Below are 19,916 nucleotides of genomic sequence, written 5' to 3'. Positions count from 1 at the left end.
CCCTCTGAACTCCTGGCAACCACTGATCTTTTTACTTTATAGTTTAGCCTTTTCCAGAATGTCATGTAGCTGGAATGATACAGTATGGAATCTTTTCATATTGGCTTCTTTCACCTAATATGCACTTAAAGGTGACTCTGTGTCTTTTCATGGCTTGATAGCTCCTTTTTTTTAGTACTGAATAATATTTTATTGTCTGGATGTATCACAATTTATTTATACATTCACTTATTGAAGGACAACTTGGTTGATTCTGAGTTTTGACAATTATGAATAAAGCTGCTATAAACATCCATGTATATTTGAACATAACTTTTTAACTCATTTGGGTAAATACCAAGGATTGCAATTGTTAGATCACATGGTTATAATATGTTTAGTTTTGTAAGAAATCACCAAACTGTCTTCCAAAGTAGCTGTACTATTTTGCATTCCCACCAGCAATGAATGAGACTTCCTGTTCTCCATATCCTTGCCTGCATTTGGTATTGTCAGTGTTTCTCGGATTTTTGTCATTCCAAAAATTGTTGAGTGGATTTCATTGTTGTTTTAACTTGCAAGTCCCTAATAACATATGATGTTGAACACTTTTTCATATGCTTGTTTGCCATCTATACCTTCTTTGATGAAGTGTCTATTAAGATTGTTGACCCATTTTTTATTTGAGCTCTCCATTTTCTTACTGTTGAGGTTTTAGATCTTTTAATATTTTGGAACACAGTACTTTATCAGATATGTGTTTTGCAAATATTTTCCCTAAGTCTATGGCTTGTCTTCTCATTCTCTTGACAGTGTCTTTTACAGAACAGATTTTTAATTTTAATGACCTTCAGCTTATCAATTATTTATTTCATGCATCCTGCCCTTAGTGTGTGTCTTAAAATGTCATCACCATACCCAAGATCATCTAGATTTTTATGTTCTAAGCATTTTATAGTTTTGCATTTCACATTTAGGTCTATCATTCTTTTGAGTTAATTTTTGTGAAGGGTGGAGGGTCTGTGTCCAGATTAATTTGGGGCATGTGGATGTCCAGCTCTAGGTACAATTTGTTGAAAGACTGTCTTTTCTCCATCATTTTGTCTTTGCTGTTTGGCAAAGATCAGCTGACTATATTTATGTGGAACTATCTATAGATTCTCTGTTATGTTCCATTGACCTATTTTTCTGTACTTTTACTATTACCACATTGTCTTGGTTACTATAATTGTTTAGTAATTCTTGAAGTTGTGTAGTGTCAGTTCTGTGACATTGTTCTTCTTCCATATTGTGTTGGCTTTTCTGGGTCTTTTGCCTCTCCATATAAACTTTAGAATCAGTTTATCAATATCCACAAAATAACTTGCTGGGATTTTAATTGGGATTGCATTGAGTCTATAGATCAAGTTGGGAAGAAGTGACATTTTGGCAATATTGAGTCTTCATATCTGTGAACATAACTATCTCTCCACTTACTTAGTTCTTTGATTTTTTTCATCAGAGATTTCTAGTTTTCCTCATACAGATCTTATACATATTTTGTTAGGTTCATTCTTAAGTATTTCATTTTTTTGCATGCTAATGGCATTGTGTTATTGATTTCAAATTCTACTTATTCATGTTGTTATATAGGAAAGTGATTGACTTTTATATCTTGAGCTCATATTCTGCAGCCTTGCAATAATTACTTATTAGTTCCAGGAGTTTTTTGGTTGATTCTTTCAGATTTTGTACATAAACAATCATGTCATCTGTGAAAAAAATTAGATTTATTTCTTCCTTCCCAATCTGTATACTTATTTCCTTTTCTTGTTTTATTGCATTAGCTAGGACTTGTAGTACGATGTGGGAAAGGAGTTGTAAGAGGGGACATCCTTTACTTATTCCTGATCTTAGGGTTAAAGCATCTAGTTTATCATTATTAAGTATGATGTTAACTCTAGGGCTTTTTATAGATAGTCTTTATCAAGTTGAGGAAGTTCCCTTTCATTTCTGGCTTTCTTCTATTGATATGATCTTGTGATTTTTCTTCTTTAGCCTGTTGATGTGACAGATTAGATTAATCAATTTTCTAATGTTGAACCAAGACATCTGATTTTTATGACTTAATGGGACTTCCAATGAACAGATTAAATCATATCTATACTTTCTGCATCACATTTTTAAAGAGTATTAAAAGGCTCCTTTGTCACCTCTTCAGCAGCAATTGATCCTAATAATGGAATTTTGCAATCTTGCAAAAATATTGCAGAGGTTAGTTGTAGGCCTTTACATATAGGGAATAGCATCTCTTTGTACCAAAAAATCAACTAATTTCTATTCAACTTTAAGAGGAAAATACAGCATTCATGGAAGTTTCCCTAAATTGAATAGCTTTTATAAAGTTTTGCATGTAAAAGTATTTCTCTGATATACAAGTTACTGTATTTCTCATAGTACTTGGGTGATTTAAGAGGTGATAGTTGCTGGAAATGGAGGTTCTAAATACTATGTGTAATTGCCAAGCTATACAAACATTTGATTGCCACGAGTAAGTCCTTTGGCAGCCAGGCAAGAATTTACATCACTGGAGAGTATTTTAGTCATAGCCTTTACTATTTTACACCATCTATTTATAGAGATAAGATATTTATATTGGAAAGAGCATAGGGATAATCAGATGAAGTGATATTCAATCTGGATAATGATACACATATTTTCATTTAAAATGAATGCAGTATGGTGCAAAAATAGTTAAAGAACTTTTATTCTTCCTAAAATTTAGACCAGTGTTTCACAGCCTTGGCTGCACATTATAATCACCTGGAGAACTTGGTGGAGAGAGGTGGAAAAAAACAGTGCTTGAATACCACTCCCAGTGTCTGATTTAATTGGTTTGAGGTCAGGCTCATACACTGACAATTTTAAAGAGTACCTTCAGATAATTCCATTGTGCACCCAGGTTGAAAACCAATGATCTAAAGCAACTCATTTATTTAAAGCAGACATAATAGGTGGTGACTAATATAATCTTGCTCATTTTGTAGCTTTCCAGAGGCAAGTGTCCCAGCTGAAACATTTTCTGTGCCCCTAACTGGTCCTGCTCTTTCATCTGCAGATTTCCCCTTGCCCTCACCTCATCACTAGGCATGCTAAGGAAAAGAGGCAAAATGTGGAAATACAGTTCTCTCTGCATTATTTTTCATAAATTGCCATTGTAAAACTTGAGTGGGAGAGGATGTAGGAAAGTGGGAATTGAACCACAGGCTGAAATAAAAATACGCATCAATTTTTATTTTATTACAAAATAAAATCTTGCCTCCTTCCATGAGTCTGGTCCATTAAGTTTTGAATACATCAGTAAATTATGATTATCATTTATAAACATAGGCAGAGTAAAAGTATTTTAACATTGAGATCTCAGTAAAGAAGTGTTGATAAAATAGTGCTTATTGGTAAAGGTTTACACCACAGAAGTTTTGGTTTATTAACAGTTTAATCAGTTTATTTAACTTTCATAAATAATTGTTTTCAACAGCAGGAACTTCAAATGCAGAATTTGACATCATTGTGGATCCTGATGTTTATTCTCCTGCCATTGAGAAATTAGGGGAAAGCAGCTTTTCTGAAAGAAATTTCAAGGAGAAAATGATAGATATGGAAAGTAATCAAAAGTCTGGTGATCCCTGCCTATCACTTGAGAGCAAGGATTCTTTGCCAAGTATAGATTTAAAAAAACCTTCCATTAAGGAACAATTATCTCAGGACATCAAAGAATCCTTGGAATTTAACAATCTGCATGAGAGGCCAAACTTTGAAGATTCTAAAACTACAGAGTCACCACTGGTAAATCTCTATTATGTTTATTATATTAAAAGTTCTATATGAAGCATCATAAGAAATTTTATATGACACCATATATTCTGAAACATTACTACCTATTGAAGTTAAAATGTGCTACCTTATATTATCATGAGATAGTTGAAGAATGACTCACACAGGAAAGAATGTTAATGACCTACAGGACAAATTCTAATATGATAAATGCCATTATAACAAACGGTTTTGGGTGACAAAACTTTAAGGCCCACCTCATGTATCATAGAAAGAGAGCTGTTACTTTTCTAAATGAAATTTATTATTATGAATAATTTAGTATAATCCTTTCTAGCTTTTTACTGTATAGTCACTGGTTAAAATGAAATAAATGCAGATATGTAGATAGAACCAGTTTTTGTGGCTTAATGTAAGTATAAGGTTTTAAAGGCAGTTCCTTCAGAAACATGGCTAATAAAGAAATAGGGGTATAGTTTTCATTTCATCTTAGAGGAAAAAGTAAAGTCGCTCATTGTTGCATTAATGCCAAGTTTTGAAACTATATTTGAATCTCTGTTCTATATATTAAAAATCTTAGGTAATCGTGATTGCCTAATACATTTTTTGGAAATCAGGCAAGTCAAATTTTTAACAACCCTTCAAAGTCATTTGAAATGAATCTCCATGGTGCCTGAAGTGAAGGTGGGACCAAAAACATAGAAGAATGACTGTTGATCTCCTGCCACTTATGCTTGGGGGATTGGATTTTTGGGCCCACTTTGTGATGGGTCTTCTTCCTTTCTGAAGTGCAAAATTGGAGCTGAGACCTTTGCAAAAACTTTTGATCCCTAGAAGTGTTCTCCATCACTGGAGGGATACCCTGGGAGATACACTCACAGATGCAACATGATGAAGAGAAACTGATTCTTGCAGAGGATCTGGGACAGGTCAATAAAATATCTTACCTGAAAAATGGAAATCTTGGGCTTTCTTTTAACATAGGGTTACAGTGTAAATATACATTTCTTGCTCAGGAGCTCCAAGCCAACAAATTCACATTAATTTTAATCCATGTCTATTGATACCTTAATGTGTCTGCCAAAAGAAATTCAATCCCTTCTAGAAGACGTTCTCACAATGTAGCCCATAATAGATCTCAAAAACAAAGCCTCATTGCAGATGAGCTTTTCTTCCTCCTCCCCCAGTGAAGAAAACAATCAGACTGAATTTCTGCAAGCAGAACTCTAATTTTCCAATTTCCACATGGCCTCATGAAGAGGGCTAGGTGATAATCTACTCATGCAGTGTCCTGTGTTATGGGAGAGGAATCCTGAGCAGAAGGACCCCAATTCTTTTATACTGGGTGCAAGCCTGCCTGATCGGTGCCCTAGGGGGAGACATTCTCTGCTATAACCTAATAAAAGGCATTTGGCCAAAGCTCGCAGATATGTAATCTATGGTGATTTGTATAATGGAAAGCAATCGAGCAGTTAAAATGAATGACATAGGACTACTTTTCTTGATATAGTTACATCTCAAAAATATGGCATTAAAATTTAAATGTGAAAGGACATATAGAGATAAGTCAGTATTTTTGGAAACATTTAAGACAATTGTAACTTTTTATGGATTCAGGGGCGCCTGGGTGGCTCAGTCGTTAAGCGTCTGCCCTCGGCTCAGGTCATGATCACAGGGTCCTGGGATCGAGCCCCACATTGGGCTCCCCGCTTCCTGCTTCTCCCTCTCCTACTCCCCCTGCTTGTGTTCCCTCTCTCGCTGTGTCTCTCTCTGTTAAATAAATAAATAAAATCTTAGGAAAAAAAAAACTTTTTATGGATTCATTCAGATATAATAGTCAAAAACATGCATTGGAATTAAGTATGTCTACTTCAGTGCAATAATACAATTAGCTCTAAAGACTAATTTTTTTGGTATGGATATCTGAAGCAAATATATTTTTTTTTTAAATTTTTTTTTTATTTGACAGAGAGAGAGACAGCGAGAGAGGGAACACAAGCCGGGGGAGTGGGAGAGGGAGAAGCAGGCTCCCCGCGGAGCAGGGAGCCCGATGCGGGCCTCGATCCCAGGACCCTGGGATCATGACCTGAGCCACAGGCAGACGCTTAATGACTGAGCCACCCAGGCGCCCTGAAGCAAATATATTTTTTAAAGAGTTTATTTATGTATGTATTTATTTATTTATTTGAGAGGGTAGGAGAGGGGCAGAGAGGGAATCTGAAGAAGACTCCATGCTGACTGTGGAGCCCGACACCGGGCTCAATCCCACTATTGCGATATCATGACCTGAGCTGAAACCAAGAGTCAGACATTCAACTGACTGAGCCACCTTGGCACCCATGAAACAAATATTTTAAATTATTGATATTAAATTGTGTGATCAAGTCATGTTATATATAATACATAATCTGCATATTTAAAGTATTACATAATTAGAATTTGAAATATTACAAAGCTACTAACCATATTCTGATTACTTATACTACTACCGTAAAAAAAAAAAAAAAGTGGTAAATGATTATGCCATAGAGAATGGTGTTTTATGTATAGCGATAGAATCTACTTTGTTTTCATCCGTGATGACTAGACATGAACTGTTTTTATTCTCCTCCTGCTCTAGTAGAAGCCATTCTTTGAGCAGAGACTACTTAAAAATCTATGTTGCTGCAGTAGAAAATTTAAGAGTGAGCAATAGGGGCAATTTTTAGCAGTAGAATTACTTGACTTGCACTTGAGTGCACAATAGTTCATTTTGCACTTCAGTTTTCAGACACTGAGTCCTTCATAAAGGTGGAAACTATGGAATTCAGTACCAAGTTGTAGAGCATCAGCAGTGGGGTAGGGTTGGGTGCCAGGAAGAACATGGACTAGTTAGGGGCTCTTGGTTCTGGTCTGACACCACCAGTAGTTAACTTTGTGAGTTTGGGAAACAAACCAACGCACTTTCTTTGTTCTTATCTCTCAACTGATGCTTTTAGAAAACGTTCCAGGTTTGCAGTTGTCTAATCCAAATAAAAGCTGCACTAGAGCTGAAGGGGTGCCGTAAATTGATAATCAGTATCTGGGACAGCCAGGGAAGATTCCATGAGTAGAGCCAACTTGGACTTGTCTTTGAAGGAGGTGCTTTATCAGTCACTAGCTTTGTTTTGTAATATTTTATCATTTATGTCTTATAAATTTGAATTGAGTTATCATAATTTTTTTGTATTGTTTACTACCCTGAAACAGACTGCATTTGGGCATTAATTAGATCCATTAGGGAACTGTTAAATACTGAGAGCACTCTGATTATGTTTTAAGCCCATCTAGAGCTCTCATGTCTGAATCTCTAATCTGTTTCTTACTAGACTCATGTATGTTTTAATCCCATTAATATTCTTCCCTAGGATGAAAGCATATCACAAAATGAATTCATAGGGTGGGAAAATAAGCCTAGGCTTCACATCAGCCAGACCTAGGTCTGCTAGTTTCTAATTGTATGAACTTCGCAAATTACTTAGCTCGCTCTTGACTCATTTTACTACATGGATGTTTGCTTCATGATAAGTATTTTGTTAACTTGGATTTTGTCTATGACCAGATTATTTCCCTTGGTATTCTACTTTCATCTTTGAAATTAGTTTATGTATAGACGAAGATACTAATTCAAAAGCACAACATATGAGGGAGATTCTGTTTTCCAGAGTAACTTATGTGCAAAGACACTAAGGGAGGAAAATAAGAGAGAAAGGAGAACTTTTCTTTTGTGAACTTCTGTCCTCCTTGGATCGATGGCAACTTTCGGATAATTATCCTAATTGTGGTTTATATATTTTTCAGAACTTACTATATATAAATGTCGTGGTATTGTCTATGTCTTCACTACTAGAACCTAAATCTGATGAGGGCAGAATCTGTGCCAAGAATATAGTAGGTGCTCAATGAAGGAATGTGCTGCTTTGTGTTAATGAGATAAAATAAACTTAATGTTGTTAACTATTTTGTTTCCTAGTTGTTACAAGAAATAGCCCTCAGAAGTAAGCCTATAACTGAACAATATCAAGGACTTGAAAGATTCTTTGTTTTTGATAAAAATGAAAGACTCAACTTCCTTTCTTCTCATAGCTTAGAATGCAGCTATTCCAGTACTAGGATTACAATTGCAGGTAAATTCAGACATGAAATCAGATGGACTGTGGACCAACCTAACAATTTTCTGACATTTTTTTTTTTTAAACAGCTCATCCTCATTTTAGGAAATACTGGGCAATTCTGTTCAATGAAGAAAGTCATTTTCTTCTTCTCCAGCTGAAATTATTAACCCTGTGTGAGTTGCCACATATTTATATTTGAGGCTACTCTCACAATGTGAGAGAACATAAGTAAAATGAGACTGAGGAGAGATTATTTTTAGAATTTAGAAATGGAGCCTTTACTAAATTGTGAAATAGAAATTCTTTGAATCAGTTCATTAGCTGCTCAGTATTGTATGATGATTCTTAAATACCATCTTAAAAGCAAATCTCAAAATCTCAGGATCTGTGAGATTTTTGAGACATAGCTGGAATTTCCTTCTGAAAGTTAGGTCATGGTGTCACCTATATTCTTAGGTTTCCCATGTATTCAGATGTGTTTATTCATGTACAAACTATTATACTTTATGTTATATTGTTATATACTTGAAAAAGTGTTTGTTTTTATTCAAATGTGTGTGTGTGTAATATCTTTGCAATTTAGAGTTTTATTTCTTTTTATTATGCTATGCAAATTTAATGGTTTTTATTGTATAATTATGAGATTTCTTTTATAATATATACCTTACTGTTATCATTGTTCCTTATTTAGCTAAGATTATCCAGTAAGACGATAAGTAAAGCAATAACATGGATTTCTCTCCTTTAACGATTTAAATTAGTTTACCATTTTTCCATTTCAGGAGACAGAGAGTGGATCCCAGACCGTAGCATAAGTGCATATGCTGATAATGCAGTCGCCTTGGGTGTTCTGCAGAGTGCCCAGAACCCATCAATGAGTAGAACACAACAAAAGATGGGTAAGATCAGCTGGAAGGCCACAGTGCCATACTGATGACTCACTGTGTTTTTTAGTTTGTCTCTGAGCAGTTTACTAGGTACCTGAAAATTTTTGCAGTTTCATAATGTGAACTTATTCATTTTAACTGGCTGCCTTACATTTTTCTTCCAAAATCAAAAAAGCAAGACTAGTCATGTTCTTCTCAACAACATGAGTTAAGTCTTAGTTATTTTTGCAACAATGTATTAGTGAATAATATTTTTGTAATGTAGCTCAGGGTATGGTGTATATTTTAAACAATCCTTATAAAATACATACTCAGTTTTATTACACTTTCAGCAGTGTATTTTTACTAGATTTTGCATATCATCCACTTGGTTCATATTATGATAAGACATAGCCATTTGTGAAAGGAATGGTTTAGGTTAAGATTGCTGCTTGTAGCCGTGGTTGAGACACCTCTGTTCTACACCTAGTGCTGAATGTGTTAAGCCTGGAATCTTGATTTAAGTTCATTAACTCCATTCTCTAACCAAAATAATTTTAAGATTATCTACATGGTAACTCTTTTGACATGTTGAATCTCACTGTGATATTTTCCTAGAGAGTGTACACAGAGAATTTTGACATCATTAAAATCAGTAGTTTTATTAGGTCATTATTATTATCCAGTAACACCTGCTGCAGTAAATTTGCTTTATGCTGAATTTCATGTGAAGTTGCTGTAGATGACTAATGAATTAAGGCAATTCAACAGACATGTGTTGAGTATATTGGCCTGATGCTGGGCCCTGAGGGAAAAGGGATGCATAAGTCATGTTCCCTGATCTCCGGGAGCACACAGATTTAGGAGGAACACTTGACAGAGGGGTTATTTGCCTTCGTTGAGGGCCATCTTCAAGCCAGAGATTTCATTACATATGATTTGTCCAAATATGCAAAATTTATATCTCTCTTGCCCTAAATCCTATGATTCAAACTCCTTGGCTAGCTTAGGTCCCTTTTATATGCATTTCTGTTGAGAATCTGTCAGATTTAATTTTTTTTTTTTTAATAGAAAAACCATCCGTTTATGATAAATGTTTTTTGGCTCTATGATTAGATACGTGTTCTCACATCAAAGTCTCAAGCAGCTTCAAAACTACTGGTAGCTCCCTTCTCAGGCGGTCAAAGGAACTGTTTTAAGTTACCATATATTGCTGAAAACAAAATCACATGGGTGCTATGAGAAATTTGTTACTAAGACAAATTTTTATAAATAAGTAGCCAAATGCCTTTACGTATCAATTTAGTATCAATTTGATCAGTTGAAGTCAATAATTTACTATAAAAAACATTTGTAGGAGCACTTACTGTAGGCCAGGCACTACCAGACACGGGTGATACAAAATCAGCCCCCGTCCCTGTATCCCAAGAGCATAGTCTAGTGCAGAGATTCTCGAATGTTAGCGTAAGTATAACCACCTGGGAAACCTGTTGTAGTGTGGATTTCGCCACCTCACTCTGAAGATTCTGATTTATTAAAGTTGAGAGAAGGTCTAGGAATTTGCATTTATCTTATCAACAATTCCATGTTATGCTGTTGTAGACAGTCCAAAAATCATACTTAGGGAAAGCTGCTATATAGAAACATGAACACATAAATCACCCCATATAGAATACACATTTTATTAAAGGACTGTGAGTAACATACTTTTGGAGACTGACAGGTAATTAATAATAATAGTACATGTGATCAGTTATAATAGAGGTAGGTGCACGTGCAGTCTTTTTAGGAATGGAGATGGTAAAGTGATTGCTTTGTCATTAAAAGGTGTAGGTCACCAAGGCGTTAGAGACCAGGTGACATTTCACCTGAGTCTTAAAGAATTAATAAGATTTACCAGTTAGGAGCAGAGGGAAAGGACGTTCTGAAATATTTCAGGAGCCTGAAATAAAAATAAAATTTTTCTGGCTATGTCATAAGTTATCGAAATCTTATCTTCTGAACTGATGTTAGTGTATAAAGGAATTCTTCTGTAAGATTTTTAAGTTTGTGAATGTAGAAACACAATAGCTATGAAATACAGCTGTGTTTAGCAGCAAGCCCATTGATCCTCCCCAAGCCCTGCCAAAACCTCCTGCTTGCCCACCGCATCTTCCCATGTCTGTCTGCACGACCATATAAACATCGGTAAGTCTCCAAATCAGGAGCCATCTTGTCTCTCTCTTACCCGCCACAGCCTGGTCATTCCTAGAGCCTGCTGATTTCAGCACTAATACTGATCCCAAATCTGACCACTTCTACCTTCATTGCCTAAGATGAGCCCAAGCCAGTTGTCCTTCATCTCTCATTTGTCTCTCAATTTCACATTTTGCCTTTCCTGAAAACAAGTTTCAATAAGTAATTTCCATCAAATTCTACTGTTTATAGTCAGTGAGTGAATTGTTTATAGTCATAAAATTGTTTATAGTTTATAGAGAGCTCATCACATTTTCTGTAAACTTAAAGTATAAATTGCATCTTATTAATCTCCTGCTTAAAAGCATTTTATAGCTTCTTATAGAAGACAGAAAAAAAAAACCCAACATTTCTTACCAGACATCACAGAGCAGACTACTGAGTTGGCCCTGCCCGACTGCCAACCACACCCTCTCCCACAGTGCAGGTAGGCTGGCTTCTTTTTGTCCTCACACAGGCCACGCTCTCGCTTGTTAGCTTTAGAATTTGCTCTTCCGTCTAACCTGGGATGGTTATGTAGCCTCTTTCTCCCGCTTCACACCCTTTTTCATATGATCGATTCTTTCCCATTTTTCCATCTCAGCCAGATGCTGCCTCCTTAGAGAGGCCTTCTGAAACCACCCTACCTGATGCTAGCCTCTTTTTTTTTTTTTTAAAGATTTTATTTATTTGACAGAGAGAAACACAGCGAGAGAGGGAACACAAGCAGGGGGAGTGGGAGAGGGAGAAGCAGGCTTCCCGCCGAGCAGGGAGCCTGACGCGGGGCTTGATCCCAAGACCCTGGGATCATGATCTGAGCCAAAGGCAGAGCCTTCGACTTAATGGCTGAGCCACCCAGGTGCCCCTGATGCTAGTCTCTTGAGACCCCCCAATCACATTTACCTTCTTTTGTCCTTCTCCTAGAACCTATTACTAGATGAAATTATCTTACTTGTTTATTTTCTGCTCATCCTACGCTTGGTTGGAAAGAAAGCGAGGACCTAGCCTGTCCTTTTCTTGGTTGCGTCCTCAGTGATGGAACACAGCCTGGCATATTGTCAGCACTAAGCAAGCATGTCTGAAGGAGTGAAGCAGGAGAGCAGGACTGTGTGTTAGTGTGGAGTACAACTTGAGGGTAGAGGCAATGTCTCGTTCACTTTTGAGTACCCTGATCCTGACAGAGTGCCTGCCAATTTTAGGATTTGAGAAATGATTTTGTAATTTAATTGGATTGGGTATTAATTCATAGGCTCTCAGAGTTGGAGGGGATTTAAGACATCATTCTGTCCAACCCCTAAATTCCTCCTAACTTTTGCGGATGAAATACAAATTTGCATGTCTCAGGTCACCAGGTGATTTCTAATTCAGTGAGACTGGGCAAGTGCTTCCCACTTTAGCCTTCTTTCTACTAACCCACACTGCTAAATAAAATGTCCATGTATGTGCTAAGAACTCTTAGAAAATACATTTTTATGGTTTTATGTATAAATGCTTAGTAATTTACACAGTAGAACAAGAATGTCAAAAGGCAGTGATGTTTTGCAACCTTTATTCAGGAATAAAATAGTGGCTCCTTTGATCAGATATTTTTTGTTATTAAAACACTGTGCAAAAAGCATGTTGCTCTGCTGATGTTTCATCCAATTCTAATGTTTTTATTTAGACTAGCAATAAAAGTTATTGTACTAAATACCATCCAGTGAGTGGTTCATACTTTCATATCCTCATCAGCATTCTTATGCCCATTAATATAGTGCAGAGCGCCCTTCTCTTTTATCTTACCAATATATGGCATGGTCTCATTAGTAGTCATAGAGCATATACTTTAGCTAATACCAAGAACAATTTCTTTTGTTATTTTTAGAGTATAACTGTGGTCAGTGGTAATCTATAATTTCCTAAGATTACACTGCGAGCAATGACACGAGTTACTCCAAAAGGAATTTCTTCTGTTTATAATCTACAAACTGGACTTCTAAAAAAATTATGGAATGTTCCCTTCAATCATGGCATTTTTCATTAGTGTCAGTCTTAGTGGTGTTTCAAATCTTAACCCCAGCCTCAACATCAATAAGCTTCTACATTAATAAGCTTGTAGAGAGAACGATATACTCACCTAAATAAACTAAATAAATAAAATCAAGGGCCAGATTGAAGCTTCTTCTGTCTCTTTCTATGTTTTGGGGACTTTAAATTACCCTTTAAACATATTTTCCATAAAAAAGATGGTCTGTTTGCTGCATGCTAAGCATAAGTCTGCCCCACCCCCAGTGTCCTTTTTTTCTCAACTGGGATCAATTAACCTCTAATACTGTGGCAACCAGATGTCACAAGAGTTCAGCAAGTGTTTGTGCTCTTCTGAATCTTCTGAAGGGCATCTATATTATGCTAAATTTTTCTCAACTCATATTTGCCTGTGTTGGCAGAAGTCCAGTTCTTCCTCATAACGTCTTCCACTTGCTTTATTTTAATCAGAGTTCTGCATTCCTCTGAATTTTACTTGACTGGGACAGAGCACAGTACAAATAGAAGGGTCTCATTTTCTCCACAGATGCAGAAGTTTCAATTCATACGTTGAATTATTGTTATACTCACATGCTTCCACGATGGCTGTTCCTACTACTGCTTTATTATGGAGGAATGGCAAGGTTGATTTTTTGTGTATCATGTATTTTTATGTATTTGTGTATTTTATATATGATGTACTCTTGTGTATTATAGGTAAAAGGGGAAATTATTTCCAAATTCTAGCCATTAAAGTAATCCATAGGGATATTTACATTTATATGTCTTCAAACATAGATGCATTTTTGTCAGTGATTTTTCTTCATAATTGTCTCTGTGCACATAGACAAAAAGGTCAGAATCTTATTTTAATTTATTCATAATTTCATTCCAACAAAAAATGTTTTCAAAATTGGTTTCTGAAATGTTCATTAAAATTGGTGCCCTTTGGGACTTACCTTAGTCAGTTTTAATTGCTTAAATAATTACATACTGCATTAAAGATGCTTCTTAGGGTACTAGCTACATTCAAAGTAGATTTTTAAGCTAAAAAAAAACACAAACAGTAGTTATTAAATGTTTAATACATGACAACTACCTATAGTTACTCTTCTGAATCTTACATTTTCCTTTGAGTTAAATGGGCATAATGTTATAATGGAATATGTTCATTCAAATCATGACTTTCATGATATTGACAATAGCGCTTCTTTAAATAATCCAGTATTTTACACAAAGACAATTTGTGTTAAGGGACTACAAGGTTATCTTAGAAATTATTTATATTTAATATAAATATATTAATCTAAATCAGGACAGTGATTTAGTACATATAAAAATATACCTACACTATGAATCTAAATTTGTACTTTGAATATTTCCTTGGCCTTCATTAAAGAATCTTGTGAGCAGTACCAGAAGATAGATATATGTATCTATTGACAGCTAGGTAGATAGATATATGTAGATAGAGAGAGAGAGAGAGAGAGATAGTTATTTTGTGTTAGTGTAGGATTTGAAGAGATTTTTTTTCCTACTATGAAAGAAACACACATGTTAAATAAACCAATTAAATCAGCCTTTGAAATAGGTGAAGATAAAGTTGCCTGCCAAAGCGACTTAGTGGAACAAAGTAATAACCTGAGTTAGATCTGTGTTTCTGGAACTTTTCCACTAAAGTGCCCTCTAAAGCAGCAGAAAGTGAACTCATATTTAGGAAAATTAGAAATATGATCTCAATTTCTTTAAAGCCTGTGTTTTTCTAGAAGATTTTGCATACTAGTATTTTGTCTCCATATTTGTCTTGATAGAAGAATGTTACACACCATCAAATAAAATTCACTAGGAAGTGGTACCATGTCTATTCTATGTGTTTGTACTCTTAGAAGGCACAGTGTGGTATCATCCTAGAATTTAAGAAACATGACACAGTTTGGGATGTTTATGGAATAGGTTATAAGATTGGACATTGGGAAAAAAGATTAGACACTGAATTGTTCTGGAATTAACTTGGTTTACAGATGTCTTGCTTTAGTTAATTTAAAATTAGCTTGTCTTTTTTCTGAATGTAGAAAAAAAGGGAAAAATAACCCAGAAGTGTTCTTTATGACATAGGGAAAGTAACTTGGGATTAAAACATTGTGGTAAACCAGAATGCATGATAATTTAAAATCCACTTTCTCTTAAACTCTATTCCATGACCTTAACTGCTCTAGATTTAGGGGGTTGATATTTTATATCTTTAAGCATTCATTCAGAATTTTCGAAAAAGTTGATATAAAAATTTTTTATCTTTCGTTTTAGGCCAGATATCACAGAGACCTTCAACAGCAAATTTACCCCTTTCCAACCCTGTTAAAAAAAGCTCCAGCTGCCTTGTTTCCTCCCATCCTCGATCAAGAAGTGCGGCTGCTCGACCATTATCTAGAGCTGCTTCTGAAATTTCAGAAACTGAATATATTGATATTACTGACCACACTGAGCCTTTCTTAGATGGCACTGCTGATCAGCAAACCTTAGACAGTTTGGAAAAAGAATTAAATGTGCTGAGAAATCTTTCAGGTAATGCTATTTTTTTCACTATAGACAATGTAACTCTGCCTTCTGCTTGATTCTTCATAATCACGTTCCAAGAAAACAAGGCTTTCCCTTTCCCTTATTTAACCACCAACCTTTGTATTTGTTTCCTTGGATGTCCCCTGATATCACCCTGAGAATGTTATAAAACGTATGGATGCCCACACCAGAGATGGCTCCCTTCGCCTACGTAATACACAGTTAAAATATAGCATAAGGAACTTCATGTGGACAGCAAAATAATTTTTTTCTCCTTTCTACAGCCCCTCTGAGTGGCTAATCTCTGTAGCTTTATGAAAGCCACCACCCAACACCCTTGTTGGAGAATTGAGCTGTTAGATCTTTTAAAGCAGTATTTGTCCAATTTCAATGTGTATACAAATGCCCTGGGGGGTCTTGTTACAATGCAGATTCTGGGGTGGGGCCCAGGATTCTGCACATCTGACAAGTACCCAGTTGATGTCAATGCTGGTTGGCAGACCGGTTTAAGGAGAAATTATACTTGTGCATTCTCTTTCCTAAACCTCAGTGGTTGCAGTCAAGCAAATCATAACCATATCCTTGAAAGAAATACAAAAAAATACTAAAAAGGAAGCCAAAATCCCCACAAAATCTTACTCCTCCGAGAACAACCATGTTATTTGATGAGCATCATGAGTATTCATATAGAAATACGTAGTTAGAAGGATGAAAAATTGAAGGAAAGACAGTAAAAATTTTATAAAAATATATTTATGCTCTACATATTTTTAAATAATTACGTATTTACCCAGTTTACCAAAAGAAAAATTGAAATGAAACCAAAGGAAATTGTACATTTCAGAGAAGTATTTTTTCATCACAAAAATATTAAGTTGAAATATATGAAACTGCCATTTTGTACACAAGAAACAGTGGAATAGTGGTAATTTTATATGGTCTATCCTGTAACTTTTTATAAATATCCTTTTAAAAATGAAGGAAAAAGGAAAAAAGAAACATTAAGCAATGAAGGCCAAAGGCCATTTGTAACTATATATGACTTAGTTTTAGACAATAACGATTAAATCCCTAAAATTAAAGACGAGGACTCATTTGTTCTTTTTTTTTTAAAAATATTTATCCATTTATTTGAGAGAGAGAGTGCGCAAGAGCACACAGGGGAGGGGCAGAGGGAGAGAGAAACTTCAGCAGACTCCTGTTAAGCTGATAAGCCCAAGGCGGGGCTTGATCCCATGACCCTGAGATAAGGACCTCAGCAGAGACCAAGAGTAGGAGTCTCAACTGACTGGGCCACCCAGGTGCCCCTGGTTTTTTTTTTTTTAACCACATGTGATTTATTAAAAAATTATATATATAAATATACATATATTTATATATAAATTATATTTATATAATTGAACATATTGCTATTTTAATTATATTACTATTTTTCATTTTTTAAGGTTTCCTTTTATTTTTTTTCTTCGTGAAAATTCATATTAGATTAAATGATCAGTACTGGCATTTTTATTATGACTTTCCAATTTTGAGCCTTTTATTTTGATTCATCTCTAGACGATTTGATTATGGAATTCTTGAGAATGCCTGTTTCATCTTTATGGTCGATTGGCAAGTTAGCTAGATTAATTTAGTGGATCACAATTTTTTTTTCCTCTGGACTTAGCAGACATTTCTCCACTGTCTTCTGTCCCTGATTTTTGATGCTAGTTAGTTTAACATCAAGTTTTTCCTTTTAACTTTTGTTTGGTTAAATTTAATTGTCGAATAGTTTTGCCCCCAGGTAGGGCTCATGGTAGCTCTACTGCTCGAGTTCTCTCATGTTTGAGAATGCATGCTTCCTTTATATTCAATGGCAAATCAGCTGAGGGTAAGTTCCTTGGGTCATTTGACCTGTAAACCTTGTACATACTGATTCTTTGCTTTCTGGGTCTGAATTCTGCTATGAAGTAGTCTGAGGTCACCTTGATTTTTTACTTCACTCTCTCTCTTGCATGTAACAGGGTTCTTTCCTGACTAGATGTTTGAAGAATTTCTTTCTTAATCTTTGAAATTCAATAACTGGACCAGGAATGTGTTTCAATATCAATAATTGAGCATTTCATAAAGCACAGGGCTCTCTTTCTTTCTGTAGAATAAATTGCTCCTTATTTTCAGAGAAATTTTCTGCTGTTGTATGTTTGAATTGCTTTTCTGTTCCATTTGGCTTTCTCCTGCTGACAAACCTATTTTGTCTATGTTGGATCTTCTTTGTACAATGTATTTACTTATATTTTCTTCAACTATTTTAACCAGTTTTTATTTTCCTTTGCATTTACTACTTTATCTTAGGCTTGTGTTCTATGTTGAAAGTTTAATTTTCAGCTATAGTTATAGAATATTCTTTATTGATTGATTTAATAAATAATGGATTTGATTTAATAAATTAGCTCTCTAAAGGTATTGTTTTGATTTTTTTGGTAAATTTTTACTTTGATAAATTTCAAATTTATAGAAAATTTGCAAGAATGCAAGAAAATACAAACTCCTGTATACTCTTTATCCAATTCACTATTTATCTGTCTTTTGCCCTGCTTAGATATGTACACACACACACACACACACACACACTGCCCTTTCTTGTGAACCATTTGAGAGAAAGTTATAAAGATTATGACCCTTGATCAAAAAAATACTTCAATGTGTATTACCCAGGAACAAGAACATTCTCTCAAGAATCATAATAATCAAAAATTTGATATTGATACAATGTGATTCTCTAATCCACAGTACATATCTAATTTTTAAAATTTGTCTCAATGGTGTTCATTATACTTGTTTTTTTTCTGGTACAGAATCCAATCCAGGACCATTGGATTTTTTTTTCTTTTTGATGTCTGACATGCTATTGTCTATACCTGTTTTGCTCACCCCCTCACTCCTTACCACTCTGGTAACCCAAGAGTTTGTTTCCTAGATCTATGAAACTGTTCTGTTTTGTTTTATGTGTTTAATTGTTTTGTTTTGTTTTCTTAGATTCCACATATAAGTGAAATCAAATGGTATTTGTTTTTCTCAGTCTGACTTATTTCACTCAGCATAATATCCTCTAGGTCCATCCATGTTGTTACAAATGGCAAGATTTCATTCTCTTTTTGTGTCTGAGTAATATTCTGGGGGGTGTGTGTGTGTGTGTGTGTGTATGTCTATCTATGTGTGTCTGTGTGTATCTCACATCTTTATCCATTCATATATTGATGGACATTCAGGTTGCTTCTATATCATGGCTATTTTAAATAATGCTGCAATGAACATAGGGGTGCAGGTATCTCTTTGAATTGGTGTTTTCATTTTATTCAGATAATCCAGAAATAAAATTGCTGGATTGTACGGTAGTTCTATCTTTAACTTTTTTAGTAACTTCTATATTGTTTTCCATAGTAGTTGTACCAATTTACATTTCCACCAACAGTGTACAAGGGTTCCCTTTTTTTCATATCCTCACTAACACTAGTTACTTTTTTGTTTTTGTTTTATTGATAATAGCCAATCTGACAGGTGGGAGGTGATTATGATATAGAGCATCTTTTAATATGCCTATTGGCCATCTGTATGTCTTCTTTGGAAAAATGTCTGTTTAGGTCCTCTGCCCAGTTTTTAATTACATTGTTTGTTTGTTTATTGATACTGAGTTGTATAAGTTCTTTTTGTATTTTGAATATGAACCCATTATTGGCTGTATGATTTGCAAATATTCTTCTCCCATTCAGTAGGCTACCTTTCCATTTTGTTGATGGTTTCCTTTGCTTTTTAGTTTGCTGTAATCCCATTTGTTTATTTTAGATTTTGTTGCCCTTGCCTGAGAATACTGGTCCAAAAATATTTAATAATATATATTGCTAAGACCAATGCTGTAGTTCACTGCCTATGGTTTCTTCTAGGAGTTTTATGGTTTTAGGTGTTACGTTTCAAGTCTTTAATCCATTTTGAATTTATTTTTATATATGGTATAAAATAGTGGTACAGTTTCATTCTTCTGTATGTAGCTGTCAGTTTTCTCAATACCATTTATTAAAGAGACTGTCTGGGATCGTTTATGGCTCCATTCAAATTTTAAGATTCTTTGGTCTAGATTTGTAAAATATGCCATTGATATTTTGATGGAATTTGCATTGAATCATTGGATTGTTTTGGGTAGAATGGACATTTTAAAAATATTTATTCTTCCAATCCAGGAGCACCTTGTATCTTTTTTTTTTTTTTTTTAATTTATTTTTTTTTATTCTTATGTTAATTCCCATACATTACATCATTAGTTCTAGATAAAGTGTTCCATGATTCATTGTTCGTGCACAACACCCAGTGCTCCATG

The 19,916-nt window shown here is 34.9% G+C and overlaps 1 protein-coding gene across 1 annotated transcript in view; it reads left to right on the top strand.

The window, feature by feature from the left end:
• The window catches only part of ZBBX (zinc finger B-box domain containing), a 108,309-nt gene that overhangs the window by 76,770 nt on the left and 11,623 nt on the right, over positions 1 to 19,916 (top strand). The window contains 4 exon segments of the mRNA XM_006735716.3: positions 3,497 to 3,804; positions 7,784 to 7,937; positions 8,708 to 8,824; positions 15,314 to 15,571. Coding sequence (XP_006735779.2) covers positions 3,497 to 3,804; positions 7,784 to 7,937; positions 8,708 to 8,824; positions 15,314 to 15,571 — 837 coding nt within the window.

Source organism: Leptonychotes weddellii, chromosome 1, assembly GCF_054177405.1.
Source record: "Leptonychotes weddellii isolate Sample4059 chromosome 1, ASM5417740v2, whole genome shotgun sequence".
Classification (NCBI taxonomy): Eukaryota; Metazoa; Chordata; class Mammalia; order Carnivora; family Phocidae; genus Leptonychotes; species Leptonychotes weddellii.
This window is presented reverse-complemented; position numbering and strand designations above follow the sequence as displayed.